We start from the raw sequence: 22,100 nt of genomic DNA, 5'->3' as shown, positions 1-22,100 counted from the left end.
CAATTAATATAATGATAAGTATTGAAGGTTGAAAACAATTAGTTTTACATATCAAACAAAAGTGTACTAGATCCTGATATGCTTCTCCAGTGCAAGGAGGAGGGTTCGCCATTGACGAAATAGGTATGGATATTTGTTGTATGAAAAAAATATAAGATTATAATATATCACAAGTTCACATGTACACGTGCATATAATCATGAAATCAAGAAAATAAAGTAGAGATACATACCTCCGCCCTGTCTTGATTTGCGGGTGAATCAGGTGCATTCAACATATCCACAAAGCTCAATGGCCATTGTACATGTAAAATAGACAAAAAACACTAATCAATCTACAAACCCCAACTAATACTTGATTTCAACATTTTCAAACAATTTTACAACTAAAAATGTGTTCAATTACCTTCTTCACATGTTTTGGCATCTTTGAGATATTCTTTTTCTTTGGACAAGCCCTAGATGCAGAGGGGGTGCCCTAAAAATAGAAAATTAACATGAGATATTAGTACAGATAATAAATTAAACATAATTTTAAAACTCTAAAATGAAATGACTTGCATATTCCATCAAAACAATACATAAAAAGAGTTGTACAAAATATGATACCGTATAGCCTTGTAGGCCAAAATCAATCGCCGACAGCGTGATGTCATCAATCTGGGACATTTCATCCCCTGTCAACACCTACAAACCAGAAATTGGACCAAGCATTAAAGATAGTTAGTATATCTTGTATTTTTTTGAATTCAAAGTGTACTATTCTATTTTAACATGTTACAAAATTTATACCTCAGGCGTCGAAGTTGCAGCTGTGGTAACTGGGGGAGGTGTATGGGATACCGCTGCTGCATCCTGAAATGCATATTATTTGTCTCAATTTAAATCGATGTATAAATAAAAATTCATTTATGTGATTACAAAATTAAAGTGACTGATAAATAAAATGTTATGAATTCAAATCAACACACCTGTGTCTGTGGCTCATGGGCAAACACCATGTCCATCAGCTCATCTGTCAACACGACATCCTCAACCGTGTGAGCCTGACATCTACAACCACAAATCATGCATAGATGATATGAGTATCCATCTACACCGGCTGCATCATCTATCCCCGAGCATATCGCCGAGCAACTGACACACATATGCTTGATGGGCTCTCTGTCGCCCTCTAATGGCTCATCATCCAATACAATAGGGTGTACTAATGATGTCCCATGCTGGAAGATGGCACCAGTCAATGTTGTGGCCGCCTGAAGAGTTTGTAGCTCCATCGACTCTTTCAGCTCCAATGGGATAGCCTGATGCATCTTGGGTTTGGGTGCTAGGGGGCGGCGACTCTCTGCGGCTAATCGCCTATGGGCTCTAGGTCTATCTTGGGCAGAGCCACCACCTCTACCATGAAAATATCTCATGTCAAAATAATTTGGGCGCACATTGAGCACAAACTCACAATATATTTTTCTCAAAAAATATAATGGCACCTCATAATTATTACAGGGTGGATCATCAAAGACCATCCACCACCTTTGCCAAAAAAGATTCTTCATCTGCATATTGGTACACCAATGTATGGGAAACCTCTTTGCATTAGGAGGTAATGACTGACCAATTTTGGGGTCAACAAAAAGGGCACATATTTGTTGTTTAGAAATATTTTTGTTTTTAACTCCATCGTATGATAGCCCATTGGCATAGAATTGACGACACCTATCCCTAAAGCTTCCCCATTTGGTAATTTTAGTGGAAACAACTATGGCACCACTAGCTAATGTTTCTAGGCTAGTGGTGAGGGATTGAAGATGGTCAAGTTCAGAAGTTTTCAATTTTACAATCAGTCTATTGATTTTGGATGTATTTTGCCCTAACTGATTAATTAATTCTTCCTGTGTTTCGGCTATGCGGTGAAAAGGAGGAATTGGGGGTTGTTCTTGTGTGTTTTCAGGAGGTGCATTTGGTTGTTCTTGTGGGTTTTCAGGAGGTGCATTTGGTTGTTCTTGTTCTGGATTAGAAGAATCTGGTTTTTGAAACAAAAAATGAAAAAACCTAATCAAAATTAATGAAATTAAATTCAAAATGTAAAACAAATTGCATAAACCAGAAAGAAAGACAAAAAAAAACAAAAACTAACCTTGATCCATAGCTTGAGGACAAATTTCTCACCCCGTTCGCGGTTTAGCTTAAAAAATGGGAAAAAAAGAAAGTAAAAATGCGCTTTTCGGGTAAATGAGGACCTAGTTTTTTTTAAAATTTTTTTTCATCAGGCACCACGTACGTGGTTTTACTAGGATTATTAGCACGTACGCGCTCATTTTCCTATAAGCAGCGTGTACATGCTAATTTTCCTAGGCATAGCACGTACGCGCTCAGTTTCCTAAGCTTAGCGCGTACGTGCTACCTTTTCTAGGCTCGAGAAGAACAAACCTAAGCGCGTACGCGGGAATTTGAAATTTTAAAACCGTGTACGTGCTGCCTGTTTTTCCAAGTTTTTTTTGGGTGGTGTCCACTTTTCTGACCACCATCTTTGTGCACACACTCTATCATGTCATTCCTTATTGTTAAGGTTTACCTACCATATGTTGTTAAGATGCTTAATAAGATCAATATTATTGCATAGAGAGTTTAAATTAACTTAGGATTAGTCTTCATTAAGGCATTACCATCATACCACTTATAGTGCATGCTTTACTTATAATCCCGGAAAACCCTCAGAAGGCAAAGATGGGTGTAGGCTTCCCTAAGGACAAAGTAGGTTCTCCAATTTGAGACAGGGAGGTCAAATTTTATGACTTGAGGAAGCTCAGGATTTTAATTGTTCATAAAAAAGGATATCTTTAAATCATTTGATACCCTTGAAGTACCACTTCCTAGCAGAGCAACCTTGAAGGAGAGAAAGAGGCTTTTCCTTATGGGTAAGAATCCACCAAATGGGTCTCTCACCATAAATGCTACTATCATCAATAATGATCCCATTATGTGTAATGATACTCCGAACACTTTCTCAAGCTTTCTATATCATATAAAATTTTGTGGATCCTAAAAGGGAAATAGGAAAGCTACCAATTAAGAGGTCATTAAGAGGAATACATTTCCATGTCTTGGCTTGCTTAGGGATAGAAAGATTGATATTATTTCTAATAAGTATTTTCTAGGTTTCATCCCCTTCTAGAGCTTTGAAGATCCATTTTGTTGCAAGAGCAATACTTTGTACTTTAAGATCTTTCAGTCCTAGGCCTCCCCACCTCTTATCCAAGCAACACCATTTCCATTTAATATAGTGAGCCTTCTTTTTGACTTTGCCATCAGACCAAAGGAACTTTCTTATTTTCTTTTGAATATCATTAAGTTGGTAACTACTAAACAACTAAATTGAAGAATAGTATATATTGTAGGAAGATAGGATTTTTTGGCACACTTGCATTATGTCAGTAAGAGAGGAACTATTTATTCCGTTTGTTCAACTTGTTATCTATTTTGCCTTTAATACATAGCCATGTATATTTCAGATAGGGATTAATGGTAAACAAGATGCCAAGGTACCTTACCTATTTAGTGGGGCCACCCAACTAAAAACTATATTTTGCAAACCAAGGAGGGGGATCTTTCACCCAACCTAATATTATAGATTTAGAGTTGGATATTTTAGCACTAGATGCATCACAAAATATCTAAGCTTCTTGATAAGTGAATCCATATTATCTTCATTCAATTCGATAAACAATGCAATGTCATCCACAAATTAGATGTTCAAGAGATCCTTTCTATTGGGTAGGGTAATTCCTTTGAACTTAGGAGAGATGGATGATTCTCTTAGTAGATAGCAAATGGTATTTGAAGTAATAACAAATAAGGTTGAGACTAGGGGGCATCCTTGCTTGATAGATCTCTCTAGAGGGAACCTCTTAGTCAATGATTCATTAATGTCTATTTGAGCAAATGCATCTTTTATAAGAGTTTGAACCAAATGACAAAAAGTGCTTGGGAATCCAAAATATTCTAGAATCATTAAAATGAATGACCATTAAACCAAGGGTAAAATTCTTTCTCAAAATCCAACAAGAAAATTTTGATTAGAGACCTTAGCCCAATTCATTTCTTCCTAGCTTGTAAATTTTTTTTTAGGATATATCTTCCTTTAGTGAATCCAATTTATGTATTACTTACAAACATGGGAAGTATGCCAATTAATCTTCATGCAATTATCTTGGTTGGGATTTTATAGATACATTTAGTAGAGTGATCGGTCTCTAGTTTTTGATGAGGTTTTTATCCCCATCCTTTGGAAGTAGTTTGATGATCCCTTTTTTTTAATTAAAAAAGCTGTGTTAACTAGGGTGCCGATCCTTTACATAGTCAGAGACTATCAAAAAGAAAATCCCACAGGCAATAAAAACAACACATTGGAGCAAGCCCAAAACAAGCAAGGTCAAACAAAAGAAAAAGACCTATCCAACCTTCTACAACTTAGACCCAACTCAAGGAGGGGTATGAACACTTGAGCCTTGGGGGGGTGGGGAGGACTTCCCCTTCCACTTGCGAAAAACAAATCCCTTTGTTAATTTATATCCCTAAGGTACCTTTATTAATGGCTATATTATAATCTTGTAGTATATCTTCATAGATCCATTTGATATTTTTGCTATAGAATTCAAGGGGTAGTCCATCTCGACCTGGTGATTTGTCTTTATTTAGGACACTGATTGCCTTTTGTACTTCTTCCAAGGTGATTCCCTTCTTAATTTTATGTCTTCCTTCATTTGTGATTTTTCTAGGGATAAGCGTTTTGCAAAACTCCTGGCCTCTTAACATTTATTATTTATACCTTTTGAGGGGAATAGTTTTTTTGTAGAATTGGAAGAAGGCCTCTTTGACTTCATCTTGCTCTATGATTGTTTTGTCATCCTCCCATATCTTGTGTATTTTTTCCTTGAACTCTTTGTCTTAACAATTTGAAGAAAAACTTGGAACCTTTGTCCCCATTCTGCATGCAATTCATCCAGGATCTTACTCTTAGGCCTTGGATTCTTCTAGTATGAATTATCCTTAGAGAATTTTTTACCATGTACAATTTATCATTGAGATCCCTATTATAGGGGTCATCTTGCAATTGGGTCTTAGAGAGAAGAATCTCATAATTCAATTTATCCTCAAACCATTTATTATATTTCGCCTTCTTACCAGTATTTTGGAATAAGACTTTCCAATTGTTTATTTTTTTCCTAATCGTCAATAACATTCCCCATTTATTGATTTGTCTAATCATGTATATGGCACAATTAGTCCTCATCTTTTAGCATATTGGTATTAAGAAAAAAATTGCAATCTCTATTATGCAAAATCCCCATATAGTTGTTAAATACTATCTCAACTTGGATGAGGTGATGATCTAATACAGTATGGGGGAGGACTTTGATAGTGTTTCCAAACTCATCTTTATTGAGGCTAAACATCTCTTTGTTGACATAGATTTGATCAATTTTTGCAATAGATTCTCCTTCTTTCCTATTGATAATTATACCACGTGTACTAGATAGTTTTGTTCTCTTGTCTCCTCGCTTCCAATGGGTCAAATAATTTTAATTTGTCCTTCATCTTTCTCTAGTAGTGTTTCTTATCACCCTTCCAATCAAACTTGCTACCCCCAATCTTATCCTCTTGGTGCTCTACCATGTTAAATTCCCCACTTATAACCCAATGAACATTAGGTAGGGTGTACAACCACTTCCATAATTCAATTATGTTCTTGTAGTTATTTGGGGCATAAATAGAGCACTATCATATCCTTAATTCAGCATTTCAATTATTACCTAGGATTCTCTATTGCATGGGGAGGATCCCTGTTCAATGATTTAGTTGACCTATTTATTGGACAATAGAATGACAACTCCACATTTTCCTTTTTCATGTTTGGTATTGAATTGAGTAGAATCTTTCCATATGCATTTTAAGCTTGCATCTAGTGTAAATTGAGTGCCTTTTACTTCTTGGATGAAGACTGCATCTTTATTTTTGACTAAATTAAGGAATCACCTCACTACATTTTTCTATCTGGGGATTCCAACCCCCTTATATTACATAACAAACAGTTCATATTCATATATCAAATCGTTCAGTAGTGTCTGTTGGTTTCCTAAAGGCTTTAACGCACTTAGGTAGTCTTTCACTAGTCTCATTTCTTTTATGAATATGAGATGCAAATTATTCGATTCTATTTTTCCTTTAATGTTTCAACACATTAAAAAATTCATAGCCTTTTGGTATCAATTTATCTTTGGAGTCATCTTTAGAGGTGGGAGATGGATCAAGATTTGACTTCTTCTTCCTCTTAATAAATTTTAATTTAGGGCCTTCCTTGGTTGTCCTAGCACGATCCACAATGTGGTTCCCACCAGACATTAAGCTAGGGGTGTTGCTAGGTTTATGATATAGAATCAAAGCTTGATAATTAGTGGTAGTGGGATTCTCATTTAGGCTTTGAGAGTCCACGTGTAGGGATTCACCTTCCTTTCCTATGATTGGCTCCTCATTTTCCTCTTGTGTAGGAAAGGTTACATCACTTCCTCCATTGCCAAATGTAGAACATGTTAGGGCCATCTTGTTTGGGGTTCGCATAGGCAAGGTAGTCAATACATCCACAAAGACTGGAGAATTCTTAAGATCCTCACCATTAGAGAAGTCATTTGGAGAGCATGCCTCTTCTTTTCTAGGCTCATTTGCCACATGATTAGAGAGGACATTAAATTTGTTAGACAAATTTAGTTTAGACCGAGTCATAGAAGAGGAAGAAAGACTACCATGCCTTTGTAAACTCAAAACATAACAACTCTTTCTTTCTAGCTCTTGAATGATGGTCTTGACCAGTGACCTTGAGTCTATGGGTTGGGCATTTTTAAACTTTGTGGAAGATCTCATCAAATGCATATGTAATTGAGCTTCCAATTGGACTTGATATTTCTCCAATATTTAATGTTGCAGATTTGTATGAGTTTCATGAGAATGAATCAAGTGGGCAACATAATACAATTTCATATTTGTCAGATGCACTAGAATGGGCACATCAATTGTTGGAGAAGGAATTTTTTGAGAGAATTGGCCAGGTGATTGATTCACACATTACTAAGAAGATGAGAATAAAATAATATTGGGAGTATGTGGTTTGTTGGAAGAACTGTGCAATAGATAAGGCTTCATGAGTTAGTGCATTAGATTTCGTGAATTGTGGGTTTTTGGTTTCAACTTTACTGAAATGTTCATGCGTTGCACACTCATGGAACATTTCTTCATACCCATGACATTTGATGTCAAAGAACTTGAGCTCATAGGTGATCCACATTGCCCTTTTTTGTTTTATCTTACCTTTTAGTTTGATGTTGTTTTTCCATTTATGTCAATGTCTCTTTTCTTAGTGTTGTAAATATTTGTCCAAATTTTGTTTGAAAAATATAATTTTATTATTTTCATATGTAATCTCCATGGACTCCAAATCAATGAGTTAAATATGGATAGACTCAGGACAAACACAGTGAACTTGAAGAGATTTATGTCGTGGGTGGAAGTTAAGTGCTTCCACAACAAAGAATGGGAAAAAGAAACAAAAGGAAAATAAAAACTTTCCAAATAACATACCTACAATAAGAAGAGGCTCATCATTTGCATAAGTTAGAGAGATGGCAGATGAAGCTACATGGAAGAGGAGCCCTTTCAACCGGCACAAATTGCATGAGAAAGAAAACAACCAAGAAAAGGAAGGGAAATAAATATGAAACAGTTTTTGGGAAGATGCAGCGAGAAGGAAAAGTTTAGTGAAAAGTGTGTGAGGATATCAAAAAAATATAAGCTGTGTAAAAATTAAAAAAATATACCTATGTGTGGGTGTGTGAGAAGTATGCAGATATTTTCTTTGAGAAGAAAGGGGGAGTGAGTAAGGATAATAATACTTGCACAAAGAAACAAAAAGAAGAGAGTGTGGATGTTCAGATAGAAAGTGTTGCAAAAGGTTGGAAAAGTAGAGAAGTATGTTCGTGAGAAGAAAGAAGGGGGAGTAAGTGCATTGGAAGTGTGGCTAGCTATGTAAGGGGGGAATCAGAGATTTTGAATTAGTCTATACAAAACAAAATGTAACCTACGTGGGGGATAAGAAAATGTTCCAGTATGAACATTGATTGAGCGTGTGAAGTTAATATGAATTGGTCAGTAGTCTTCTCAGAGGTGAAATGTATAATTGTATAATTTTGTCACAAATATTATAACCTTGACATATTTAATAAAATTTATAAGGCTTTTATTTGTGCTATGAACTAGCATTTTTAGTTTAAATTTGTTTGATTTGATGCAACATTGCTCAACCTGATAATGCTCAGATTGTAGTCCTTCACTAGTGCTATACAACGATACACTTCACTATTTTCCACATTGCCAACACCCTATTACTTGCAAGAACTCAACATAAAACTACCATCTCATGGATCCAACTTATAGAAAACTATGAGAGGTAAAACTAATGTGGTATCGTGAAACAAGAGGCAAGAAACCACTTGCAAAAACCCATACCTAGGATAATGGACAACCGGTAGACATGTTAATAAAATAATATATTTCAAATGGCTCCAACTTGGGCACCTAACCCATATCCACTCAACTCTTCTACTTTTTGGATCATTCTTTGTAACTCTTGGATGACTCTTCAGATCATGACCTTTCACCTTCCAAACTTGGGCACCCAAAGCACGACTCTTCATATTCCCCAAAGCGGATGCCTATGAGGTAGTTTTACCCATTGTCTTATTTCCATCATAGAAACATGTTCACATCTTGAAAATGTAATTATGATTTGACATAAAAGACAAATATTTAATATTTTTCCTCTCATGTCCCCAACAACACTTTTGAAGGAATGTTGAGATACATGAATTACATAGGATTGCAAGGTTAATGTCACATATTATCTTAGCATTGTCCCACTTGACATTATGCATTGCAATTGCATCAAAGAGATGCAAATAATAAAATTAAGACAATGATCAAGGCCTATGGCCTTCTTGCACCAAGATAACTTTTTCATGGTCATTGAATTCATAAGAGAATCTACAACATTTCCCAAAGTGTCAACATTTTCAATCAAGACCTTACCATTCTCAACCATTTATTGTGCAAAGTGATACTAAAAATAAACATGCTTAGTATGAGCTTGATACATAGAATTCTTGGACAAACAAATAACACTTTGACTATCACATATGATCATTATAGTCCTGCAATCAAAATCAATGTAATTACAAAGTCTCTATAACCATATCTCCTCCTTGGAGGCATGTGTAGTAGCCATCTGTTGTTCAATGATGGAAAAATAAATTGTAGGTTGCCTTTTACTCATCCAACTCATTGTTCTCATAAAGAAAGCAAATACATTGCAACTAGTGGATCTTAGACTATCCAAGTCAGCTACCCAATTTACATCAGCAAACCCCTATATGTCTAATGACTTAACCACATCATCAATACCATGATAGAGAAAACAATAATCATAAGTACCTCACAAATATCTAAACACCCTTTTAACAAAATTTTGATGCTTTCTATTGTTGTCACAAAAGTTTGTAACATTGCCCGAGCTATTAACTCAGACAACTTTGTGAAACATGGAAACAACCTCAAAGTGTGGGACCTTGACATGTGAGGTTGAGTCTCCGAAGAAGGCGAACTTCCTTTCCAATTAGGGTGCAATGTTGAACCAACCCAACACTTGTAAAGCCTAATCCTAAACTTTTTTTACTAATTTGTAGAGAAAAGGGGATAAGGAGTGCAAAAAAGTGAATGGAGGTGATGCACCAAGACTAGAATTGGTCTTCCCCTGCCTATGATTGCACAAAACATCCCAAAAAAGATATCCAAACATACACAAATCTCTAGCTTGACTAGTTTCTTGAAGATTCGTATGAAGGTTAGAATTCATAAGGTATTAAAAGGAAAGAGCATTCACAATACAACACCTGTGAGCTAAATTAACACAATCATACAATCTAGAAACAAAGAAAAGTATTCAGATACAAAGGTAGATCAATCTTGCACAAGATAGCTGAAAGAGACAAGGTAAAATAGGTAGCTTTATTAATGTAAGGCAAGAAAAAAATATAGATACATAAAGGCATGAATTTCTATATGAGAATTGAAGGGAGAAGAACCTTGAAAAATATGTTACAAACATTATAGTGTAGGCATAACTTTGATTGGTCATTGAATTTAGAAACCCTAACCAACTAGGGTTAGGTTACAACAGGAAAGAAGATACATGAATTAGATCAAAGATCTAATTGCTTGCATGTTGGAATAGCTCCATAGGATGGGAAAGACGTTGCTGCAGTTAATGAAGGTAAGAGACATCAAAATATAGGTGGCCCTATAAAAAAGATAGTGTCTGATTGTTCCCTATCAGGACATGAAAGTCTTCTACATGTAATAAATGGTCATGGGAAGCCTTGAGAAGTATCTGCAAAGTGAAGATGAATTAATGACAACTGTCTCGCATCAAATGGAAGTGGTTGAGGTGAAGTCATCAAACTCAGGCTGTTGATGAGGTTGGAATTGATTATCAACCTAATAGTTTGCAACTACCCTCGGGAAACTATTTGAATTTGAATGTTCTACGTCAAGTTTGAATGTGGTCCATTAGATCTGACTTCATGTGCAAATGAGTAACCTTGATGCATTCTGGGAGTCCTAACAATGGGAGATTAAGACATCATTGTTGATCTGGATCTATGTTGTAAGATGGACAATGAAGATCGAACCAAGAATTCCTATGGGTTGCGGTAACATTCATGCCTTTACCGCCCTACCACAACCATCCCTTTAATCTTTCTTTCCCTTCTTACGGGGCCGCAATAATAGTAGATGTCTTTACCACCCTACTGCAACTGCCTTATGAACAAGTTTTGAAACCTTTGCGACTCAGCAGGTTCACCGCCCACCCACAATTGTCTTGTAAAACAATTTTGCTTTAGTAGCAGGCCAACAATAATCTCACCACGATACCACAACCATCTTCTAAATGGTTTTTCTTCCCTTTGTGGGATGGTGGGAGCACCCTTTAATCACTACCTCATCCTTACCACCACCCCACAAGATGCACCGCTAGGCTACAAGACTTCTTCCCCCTTTTCCATGTGGATAGTGCGGGTGAACGACTTTACCACTACCCTGCGAGGCTTCAACAAGTAAACATGAAAATAAAACAAGATTGAGGATGACCAAGGCATGAAGGCTTAGGGTTTAGGGTTTAAGGCCTTTGTGGGTAAATTGTAGAGGGGTTTAAGCCATTTTTTCCATCTCAAGTTGGTGGTAGTTGATGGCTTAATGATGACATAAAATGTCAACATCTATCAAAATTAGACATAACCTTTCTTAGAGATTACTCCTTGGGCTATATCTGGTCTAGTGAAAACCATTACATACATCAAAATTCCAGTAGCACTAGCATGAGAAAGTAACCTTAGACATCTCCTCAAAAGAATTATTGGTACTGGGACACATGTCTAAACTCAACTTATTATCAACTGCAAATGGAATAATAATTGGCTTACAATCATAAATATTAAATCTCTACAAAATAGTATCAACATACTTAATTTAACTTAACCAAAGCTTTTTGTGAACCTAATCTATGTTGATCTCCATACCAAGAATATAATTATTTGTAAGGGACATAACCCAAAACTATGCCAGAAGATCAAATAACTAACTCTATTTCATGTAAGTATGGAAATTAAATGAAATATTTGTACATGTCTAAAATTAATTAAATTAATATTTAATTAATTTAATACTTTGCACATATTTAATTAATTTAATTGTGTTGATCCCATTCCTCTTAGGGTTAATTAAGTCAAATTTAAAAAATCTTATCACTATAGCCCTATAATTAATTTATCAAAATTAATTATTCCCCCATTCCTAATCTAAAGTCATTCCAATCATTATTCCTTCTAAATCTCTATTAGTTAATTAATTTTAATTAACTAAGCTAATCATGTGATTCCTACAAACCACTTTTCCTAATCCTATCATGTAGCCTAATGAATCACTCTGTAATCATGCTTATATTTTTCCTCAATTTTAAATTCCTCCACTGATTCTCTCTTCTCATGTCACATCCTCCTAACTTTCCCACTTGCACTCTAATTCCTCATTAACCCAATTAATCAATACCCTTAATCATTTGTGTTGGTTGAAAATTTTGCAAACCAGATGAGTTTACAAAATTGCGTTCTCAAGCACAGTGTGTGAGATCGAATCTCCCCTAATTTCTAAGGGAAGGCTCCCCCTTTAACATACTACTCTATCTTTCTAGAACAAGATACAACTTTTGATTTCTAATCTAAACTAGGGTGGTGCATCATCCTATCCTCTTTTTTTAGAATAGATGTTATTCTCTCCACTTTCTTAGGAAAGAATTCACAATATAGAGAAACAATAATTCATAAAATTTTTATGTTACAAATTAACTTGAAATGTGTGAATGAACAAATTACAAGCAAATAAAGGATTCAAAGTTTCTATAAAGGCTCAAAGTACTCTGTTGCTTCTGTAGGATGGGAAAATAGTGTTCAAGCTCAAATTATTGCAATCACTGTAATCCTATCAACCTTTGTTCAAATAACTTTTGTAACCCAATGTGTTAATTAAAAAAATCAAAGCAAAGCAGAAAGTCTTTAACTTGATTACTTATTACAAATTTTGATAATATTTTCTAGAAACAACAATATGAAGCTCAAAGTCTTCAAGTTATTATCTCCTTCTATCAAGATGACAAAACAAAGCATAAAGACTTTGAAGTGTTATCTTACTACATTTCAGCTAACTTTTATCTTGACAATACCAATATGAAGCTCAAAGTCTTCAAAATGAAACTATATATAGAGGAGAGGTGCAACATGAAACTAGGAAAGTTACAACTAATTTGTGACCAAGTCAATGGCAGTGTTTAATTTGACTTAAGACACATGGAAGTTCTGGATGCAAAAACTTGAATACAAAATGACACTTGAGGTGTCAATTGAGATTACAAAATGACACTGGGTTAGAGATGCATAAAAATGACTAAGTGTTTGGAGCCTCATCTTGTTCATCATTGTCTCCATTTTACTTCAAGAAATCTTCATATTGTTGCAAGGTAGCCTGTATTTCATAGTCATCTAGTCCCAATGTGCTGAATCAGGCATATGGAGTGGAGTTGCAGAAATGGATTTGAAGAATTCCCAAAGTTGGACAAAAAAGACCAAAGGTGTGGTTCATGAACTGCATTTTGGACTTATAAGTATGATTTTCATTTGGGGAGGGTCAACAATCATAAAGGTGCATATTGGGCTTACAAGTCCAAAATGCACTCGTGCAAAAAATAAAGGAAAGAAACTGTCTTTGGTGCGAATCAGGGTTATAACCTCGATTACACCTTACGAAAGAATCATGGTGCAAGTTGGGGTTACAACCCCAATTTGCACCAACACTTGGAAATATGCAAAGGAAAAATAGTGTGAGTCGGGCTTATAAACCCTGACATGCACCGTTGGATAAGGCCTCGATGTAGGTCGATATTATAGCCCCAAACAACACCATTTCAACATGACTTGGTATAGGTCAGGGTTACGACACCGATCTACCCCAGAATGGGTGGACTTGGTGCAGGTTGAGGTTCTAACCCTGCCTTGCACCAGAAATGGATAACTTGGTGTAAGTCGGGGTTATAACTCTGACTTGCACCAAAATCAGAGGACTTGGTGTAGGTTGGGGTTATAACCTCGACATGCACCAAAAACATGACTTGGTTATGAAGTGTTAATCGGGGCTACAAACCCAATTTGCATTGGACTAAATTTTTTGAAGGGCAAGTGTAATTTGTGTTTGTAACCCCGATTTACACTTGTGTGCACAAAAGAGGTGTAATTCAGGTTTGTGAACCTGATTTGCACCAAAACACAAAAACTAACTTAAAAGACCCCAAAAAGGACTAGAACCTTCGAATCAAGAATTGAGGGTCCTAAATAATACATGAGGAGGAATGAAGACTACCTCAAAAAGAATGCTTAGAGTACATGGGTTACAAATTGGAAAAAAATTGTAGGGGTTATCTTATTTTTGTGACATAGCCCAAAAATGAGGACAATAGCTGGCTTTGACTAGGGAACTTCCTTAGATCATTGGAATGATTGAAGGGAGAAGAATCCATAACTCTAAGTTCCTTTTTCATTCATTGGGCTACAAAGTCAAGCAACAAAAGACATAAAAGAAAAAAGGAAAAAACAAGACTTAACTAAAACAACCTACTAAGACAAGACTTAAATTTGTGCAACTACACTTATTGGAAAGGGAAACTAACCTAACCTAAAGGTTAACCAACAAGAAGAACTTCTACAAATGAATCCATTAACTGGTCTTCCAAAGTAGAGCTTCTTTTCTTCAACAAGGTGTAATGTTTGACATGATCATAGATTGCTAGGTGTAGATGAATCACAAATAGTAGTACCATGAGATGATGCACCATGTCTTGGAAGAAATGAATAAATACACTTGTCTCTTGAAGAAAAACATATGTACTGCTGCTCCAAAATGGATCAATGAATCTGGATTGCTCCTGCTCAACTACAAATGCATGCTTGATTCCATGTTCATATGTGTCCTCATGCTCAAGCTCAAGTGTAACTTTTGACATCTTGTTATCTTCCAACCAAGCTAGATGTCTTATAGGACATCCCCTTGATAGGACAAACTCTAAGATCTTCTTTCCTATTATGCCTTTATCAACTGATTCCTCAACCACAACCTCATGCCGAGTGGAATGATTTTCCTCATGTGATTGAAGTGAAAATATGGCTGCACGTCTTGCTTCATCATGTTGTTCACCAACTTCAGATTTGGGATAATTGCCATCAAGACTTAAGAAAAACTCCTCTATTATGCTTGTGAAAATGTCTTCATCAAGTTCCTTTCTAGTTTCTTCCACATGCACAATATGTCCAAGTTCACGACCTTGAAACATAGATGCATTCTCATTTTGTTCAACTTGAATGGTACTTTCGTGCATGTCTAAGCTTTTTTGGTGGTGGTGAAGGAAGCTTGACCTAATTTCCTACAACATGATTAGAAGCAATATTTGGATAAGTCCTTAGGATATCTCTATAAGAGATAAAAGAAGAACCTTGTAATAAATGCTTCTTAAGGGCTAACACTTCATTAGCTAGCCTCTGCACCATGGGATTTGTTCTCTTGGTAGACGATGATTCCAAAGGAGAATTTTCTCTAGACCCATTTGGCTCTATCTTTATCTTACCAGCAAGGATAAGATCATCTTCAATCTCAATTGCAAAGGTTTGTGCATCTGCAAGGTCTCTTAAAACAACCCTTCTTAACAAGAAACTCACCTTAGGCAACTGAGCATTGATAAAGAAGCACTTTAAATTTTCAGTAGTGGATTGGGCCACCATTGGAATTTTGTTAGATAGGCTATTAAATTTAGCCACAAACTCCCACATGGGTTCTTGTGGTTCTTTTTTCATTTGAGTCAACTGTGCTAACAATGCATGAGAATCTTCTGTAGGATTGAACCTCTCTTCAAACTTTATCCTGAGTGTTTGCCAATTGGTGATGGTTTATGGTGCAAGATGGTAGAACCAGTTAGCAACAACACCTCAAAATGTCTCAATGAATAACCTCATTGAAACATATCCATGTTCAACCTCGAGAACACCACATGCAATGTAAAAAGCAACAAGATGTTCATTTGGATGTTGTGTGCCATCCCCATATAACTTAGGAATATTCTTCCATGAGCCATTAGGAAGAGCATGTAGAGGTGGAGTCAGATTCAATGAACCAAAAGCATTTCCCCAAGGACCTTGAGCAACCATTTTACATGTCCTTTGTGAAAGCTTGACAAATTACAATAAAAAGAAATTACAATGAATAGGATACTGGTATAGTTCAACCCAAAGCATAAGGCCTTTGGATACATATCGTATCCCCAATAGAGTTGGTTGGAAATTGACACTCATTCAGTGAATTATAATGCATGGATAATGGATTAGTGTTTTCATTGATTACAAATCTCCTTGGAAAGCCAATTCGGTAGTCATGGTTCTTGGTAACCGGTGGAGGAAGTGGTCTGGTAATCTATCTCTAGTATTTCAGGATAAGCAATGCACTTTTGGTCCGGAATCTTTGAGGTGATTGTGGTGGTTAGATTCATGCATGGGATGATAGGGCTGACATGTAGAAATCATTTAGACATTATTTGGTTGATACACATAATTTTTGGTGATCTGGTTTTAGCCGACACCTGGTTACACGTTACATTGCATATTGTGCTTGGCTAACTTGATGAATGTCTTGTTTTGTGATTGCATATATATATGAATAATGTAGAAGATTTTTTTGGGTGATGGTATGAGCGAGTTGTGATTGAGAAACCTTTTGGCGTAGTTTCACGTGCGCATTCTTGATCTGGTAGCTGACTGAGAAGCAGAGTAGAGAAGAGTTAAAGAGGTGTTATAGTCAGAGTTCTTGCAGTTAACTAGAACTCATCCAGACATTGTTTGATGCTATTTTGGAGTTCAACAATTGAAGTTATCATTGTAATTGATCTATAAGTCAGTGATACTTCCATATTGTAATTGAACCTTTGGTTCTAGGTAGTGTGTCTGAATGCAAGTGCATTCCCCTTATGTAATATTTATGTACTCCTGATCATAGTATATGAATATTGTGGGTTCAAATTCCACCGTGGTTTTTCGCTTTCTGGGTTTCCACGTAAAAATCTCGGTGTTATGATTTTGTGGTCGATTATCTTGTGTTTCTATATTTTACTTTCTTACATCCACTTTCGATGGTTTGAGAATAATCTTGAAAATCTATTTACTGGTAGAACACTGATTCACCCCCCTCTCAGTGTTCCTTCATTTCAACAATTGGTATCAGAGCCTAGTTCCTCTAAGGAAGCCTACCCACTTGAGGAAGGTCTGGGAGATTGAATCAATGGATTCCAGTCTATAGAGACATCTTTGTGTGACACTTGAGGATATTTATGGAACAAGAAATGAAATAAGTTCCTTAAAGAGAAACTTGAATGCAGCTGAAGACTTCATTAATGATTTGAAAGATCAATTAAATACTTCAAGAGACAAGAGGAAAGAGTTGATGGACAAGTTGAAGGAGAAAGAAGAACAAACCATGGAAAATCAGGACAAAGCTAATGAATATGACAAGCTTTCTAGAGAGAATGTTATATTGAAGAATGACATGCAATCCATTGTGATTAGGCTGACTAAGGAGATTGAAGACCGAAAGAAGAATGAAGAAATTTTGACTCAATCATTGAAAGACAGATCAGATGAATGCTTTAGGCTTACATATGAGAATGATCAGTTGAAGCTTGAGTTGACACAATCAAGGAATAATGGTCAAGAACTTGAAAGATAAATTGTTTCCCTAAGAGATGAACTTGCTACTGCAAATGAATACAAAGACAAATTCAATGCTAGCTCAGCAAGGTTGGACGAGATGATGGAAATTCAGAGACATGGAAAATACATGCAAGGACTTAGATTTGAGAAAGGTGAATCCTCCAAACCTGGACAAATTAATGCAAAGCCTAATCATAAGAAGAGCAAGAATCCTTTGGTAAGACAACCTACTGCCTATAAATTCAATGGTAGATGTTTTACTTGCAATAAATTTGGAAATATGGAAAATCAATGCTGAAGTAGGATGAATAATGGAATGGATAATATGAAAAATGGTCCTACCTTTATCAGTCAGTGTTTCATATGCAATAATTTTGGTCACAAGTCAAACATGTGCAGAGTAGTAATGAACAATTTCCAGAACAAGAGATGTTATGCTTGTGGGAAGTTTGGACATATCTCTAACCAATGTAGGATGAGACCAAATTGGATGAATTTCAGGCCTATGTAGAGAAATGTTGTTTGCCATGCATGCGACAAAACCAGTCACATTACAAAGTATTGTAGAAGCAAGAATAATGATCCAGTAAATAAAGGAAAATCAGATGAGAAAGACAAAGCAAAGGTAGAAGAGATCTAGAACAAGCATGAGAAGATGTGGGTTAGAAAAGATGAATCCAAGACTGACAGTGGATCTGCACTAGAATCTGGTGTAGGATCTTCATCTGATAACTAAGGCATTTGGCCTTAGGGGGTGGCATCTTCATGCACAATCTTGCAGAATCCCCTCGAGAGATATTTAATCGATCAAGGTTGATTGCAAATGCTTGGAAATGATTATCAAGAATTCTTCATGTCGATCTTGGAATCCGATTGAATGGATTATGTTGAACATGACATTCGGTTCAACTTTATAGTTGCATTTATTTCATTCGGTTAGGGTTTGCGAAGTTAAAAAGGGTGAAATATGAATCATTTCACATATTGCGAACAAAGAGTTGAAGCTGTAGAATGAGGCAAACTAGTTTTCAAGGTGATCGGAAGGCTTGAGGTGATCCAACAAGGAGTTCTTGTGCATTTGATAGAAGAAAAAGATATTTATCGAGGCATGTTTATCCTTTGAACCCTAAAATTTCTTGAAATGGCATCTTCTTCTATTGATACACCTTTGGTAGTAGAAGTTTTTGAGCGAGGAAGGCCCCAATTCAAAAGACATCCTTTTAAGGCGGTTGAGGATGATCCCAATGGTTCTTTTTTGTCCATTCCATATGGAGTTTTTCACATTGATGATGTGAGGGCATACATTCACTGTTCAGTTGAGGAAACTAGAAATAGGGACATCTTAACTTTGTATACTGACCACATAATGGATGAAGCTAGAAATCCCAAGCTCGAATATACATAGTTGTAGAGGAAGGGTTTCACATAGTTTGTTCACTTGCTAACATTTGATGAGGATGAATGGGTAAGGTACATTTTGAGCCATGTCCATGATGAATTCATATGGTTGGACTGACCCTACAAGATAACCAAGTAGGAAATCGATGCAGTCACATGTCTACATCAGACCAGTGGAAAACCCAATTTAAGGAAGGTGACTAATCCAACCGTCACTAAGCTAACCAGTGGTACAAAGTTAATTCGATCTAGAAGATTTAATTCGATCTCCGGTATTGCGATATATGCATCCTATCGGATGGTAAAAGAAGACATACAATATGACTTGTGCACAATTCTTCTTAAAGAGCTCCTGAGAAATCTGACAAAAATAAAAAATGACAAGAAGAATGTCTTCAAATTTGGTTCACTAATTGTTTGTCTAGCTTTCTACTTCATGAATGAAATCCCTGACACATGCACAATCCAATGGGCATATGAATTACCGGTAGCTACTTAGATCAAACAAGGTTTGTAGGGATTGGGAAATAGAGAGAATCATATAGCTTCCCTATGGAGCTTCTTCAAAACCTTCCAAAGCAAAATGAAAAGTAAAGTGAGAATCCCTAAGGAAGTGATAGTGATCTGCATCATGGTTGATAAGGATCAGTGCCATATGGAGGCTATAGAGCCCAGGATAGTATGGATAATGCCAATGGGTTATGAGGTTGATGCTCAAACTCTTGAAGGCTATGCTCAACATATTTTGAGAAAACTGGTTAACCCTCAAGAACCTTGGCACTTTCAAGGAAAAAGATATGGAATTGCATAAGAAATTCACTTAGCTTGAAAGGAAGAGAAAAGTAACAAAGATGGACGAGGCTGTAGATGAGAAAATGGGCTTTACCAAAGAAGCTATTAAGAAGGCTAAGGAGAAGAAGGCTCCGATGGAAGCAGAGATGGAATCAAAGAAGCCTAAGACTAAACCGGTTCCCTCCAAAGCAAAGTCCAAGGAGACTAAGTCTTCTCCCACTCTGGTGTAGTCATGAAAAAATAAAAACTCATCTAGTAAAAGAAGTGTTGAAGTAGAAGCAAAAGCCAAAAAGAATCTATGTTGCTGTATCTCTTGTTGTTTCTAAGACAAAGTCAGATGAGGAAGCAGAGAAAGCAAAGAAGAAAGGAGAATTTGTCAAAGTAATTAGGAAACCCCAATCTAGTGGTGAGCAGAGTAAGAAGATAAAATCTGAACCCTCTCTAACCGATAGGCCTAAAAGAGGAAGAAGGCTAAGGAGAGAGTTTGATAAGGATCTTGAATCCGACAAGGTGGAAGGTAAATATATCATTATTCCCCCATTGGCTGCTAAAGAATTGACTGATGAAATAGTTAAGGATTGTAGCCTCAAGAATATTAGTGCATACTATGATGATCTTGATGAGAACGAGTAGAGGGAAATTGAGGAAGTTGTTGTGTTGCATTTTCATAACTTTAGCAAGTCATTAATTGATTTAGAACATAGCATTCCAAAAGATTTATATAACATTCTTGATGCTAGAAGGCTAATTGCAAGTAGATTAGATAAAGAAATGAAAGAGCTAGAATTGAAAAATATCAGTGCTTGCATTTCACAAGAAGAAGTTGATAGACTCATAGAGATGGCCAATAAGAAAGAATTCAGAAGAAAAAACAGAGTAAACAGGCTCATGGTTGGTAGGGTTGAAGAAATAAGAATAGAAACTAAAGAGATATGGAAAAAGTTTCTAAATATCAATCAGTTGCCAATCAATGATGATGAATCATAGAAGGAAGATACTTCTCATTTGGAAGTCTAGGCCAATGTAACCCTTGATGCAGAAGACAGTCAAAATCCTCTATTTGATCACCCAAAGATAGTGGAAATGAAGGGTGAAGAGGCCCAAGAGACACCTAAAAATGATACTGCACCAATTGGTGACACCGATGCACAAGAAAAGGACAAAGAAGCAGTTCATACTAAGAAATAATCAGAAAAGGATGCAGAAAGAGAAGAAGTAGAAAAGGACAAGGCACATTATAAAGATGATGAGGTCAATAAGGAAAAGAAAAAATCTAGCAATGTCTCGGTAGTCATGGCAATTGACACTCCTAAGGACAAAGGGAAAAGAGTTCTCTTGTAGATCTCGATTAATCTTGATAAACCGCTTGATATTGGGTAGATGTCTCTAGCTGAAAGGTTGGTGGTTGCTGCAACAGTCTAGGCACAAGGTAGTTAGGACTTGGTGAAATCTGAGAATGGGGACAAGAAGCTAATTGAGATGTCTGTAGGTGTTTTACAAAATTTGGTACCAAAACTCCAACTCTTCTGATAGGCTGCTATAGTTAATTAACAATATCAATACCAATTTTGAATCACTGGAGAAGGAAACTACTAAGAAAGTATTGAATAGATTCAAGGAGGTGCATTTGTAGACATTCTGAAAGATGATTGAAGATGATAGAGTTAGACTGAACAAAGGTCTGCAGACTATCTCTGAGGCATTGAGTGAAGGATGAAAAATATACAAGTCATGCCTTATACTACCCAAATTCACCTCATATATAGATAAGCAGATCAATGTTTTCCAAGGTAAACTTGATAGTATATCTCAGTCATTTGATTCCAATTTAGCCCTTACTAGTAGTGTAGAAGGTTAGGTGATGGCTTTAACTGATCAAATCTTGAGCCTAAATTCAGAATAGGATATGATACTGAGGTAGGTTGGTGAACTCCGAAACCTTATTTCTCCCTAGATGGACACCATGCTGAGAAAAAAAGTTGATTTCTTGAAGACATTGGCTCAACCAGTTCTGCTTGGATTAAAAGATGTGGAAATATATGCTTATGTTTTCAGTGCTTTCATCACAATTTTGGACAACTTAAAGAATATAGGTGTGACACCCACTTAGGATTTTTGAAAACTATTTTTACAAATATATTCAAGTATGTATAGAATATCCGGTATGTACCCTTGTATATAAGTTTTTGAGAAGCATCCCAACTTTGGCATTGTTGTCAAAGGGGGAGCCTTAGAAAATTTGATCTAGTATACTAGTCTCAACACTTAGTCATTTTGCACGAGTGTTTCCATCAATGCCAAAGGGGGAGATTGTTGGCAATTGACACTCATCTGGTGAATTCTAATGCAATGATAATGGATTAGAGTTGTCATTGATGGCAAATCTCCTTGGAAATCCTATCCGGTAGTAATGGTTCTTGGTAACTGGTGGAGGAAATGGTCCAGTAATCTGTCTTTG

At 36.2% G+C, this 22,100-nt stretch overlaps 1 protein-coding gene across 1 annotated transcript in view; it reads right to left on the bottom strand.

Moving 5' to 3' along the window:
• Positions 1-15,078, bottom strand: part of LOC131855828 (disease resistance protein RPV1-like) — a 65,776-nt gene extending 50,698 nt beyond the window's left edge. Inside the window, exon 1 of the mRNA XM_059214567.1 lies at positions 14,592-15,078. Coding sequence (XP_059070550.1) covers positions 14,592-15,078 — 487 coding nt within the window. The remainder of the gene's footprint in view (positions 1-14,591) is intronic.
• Between the last annotated feature and the right edge of the window lie 7,022 nt (positions 15,079-22,100).

This window comes from Cryptomeria japonica, chromosome 11 (genome assembly GCF_030272615.1).
Source record: "Cryptomeria japonica chromosome 11, Sugi_1.0, whole genome shotgun sequence".
NCBI classification, from domain to species: domain Eukaryota; kingdom Viridiplantae; phylum Streptophyta; class Pinopsida; order Cupressales; family Cupressaceae; genus Cryptomeria; species Cryptomeria japonica.
This window is presented reverse-complemented; position numbering and strand designations above follow the sequence as displayed.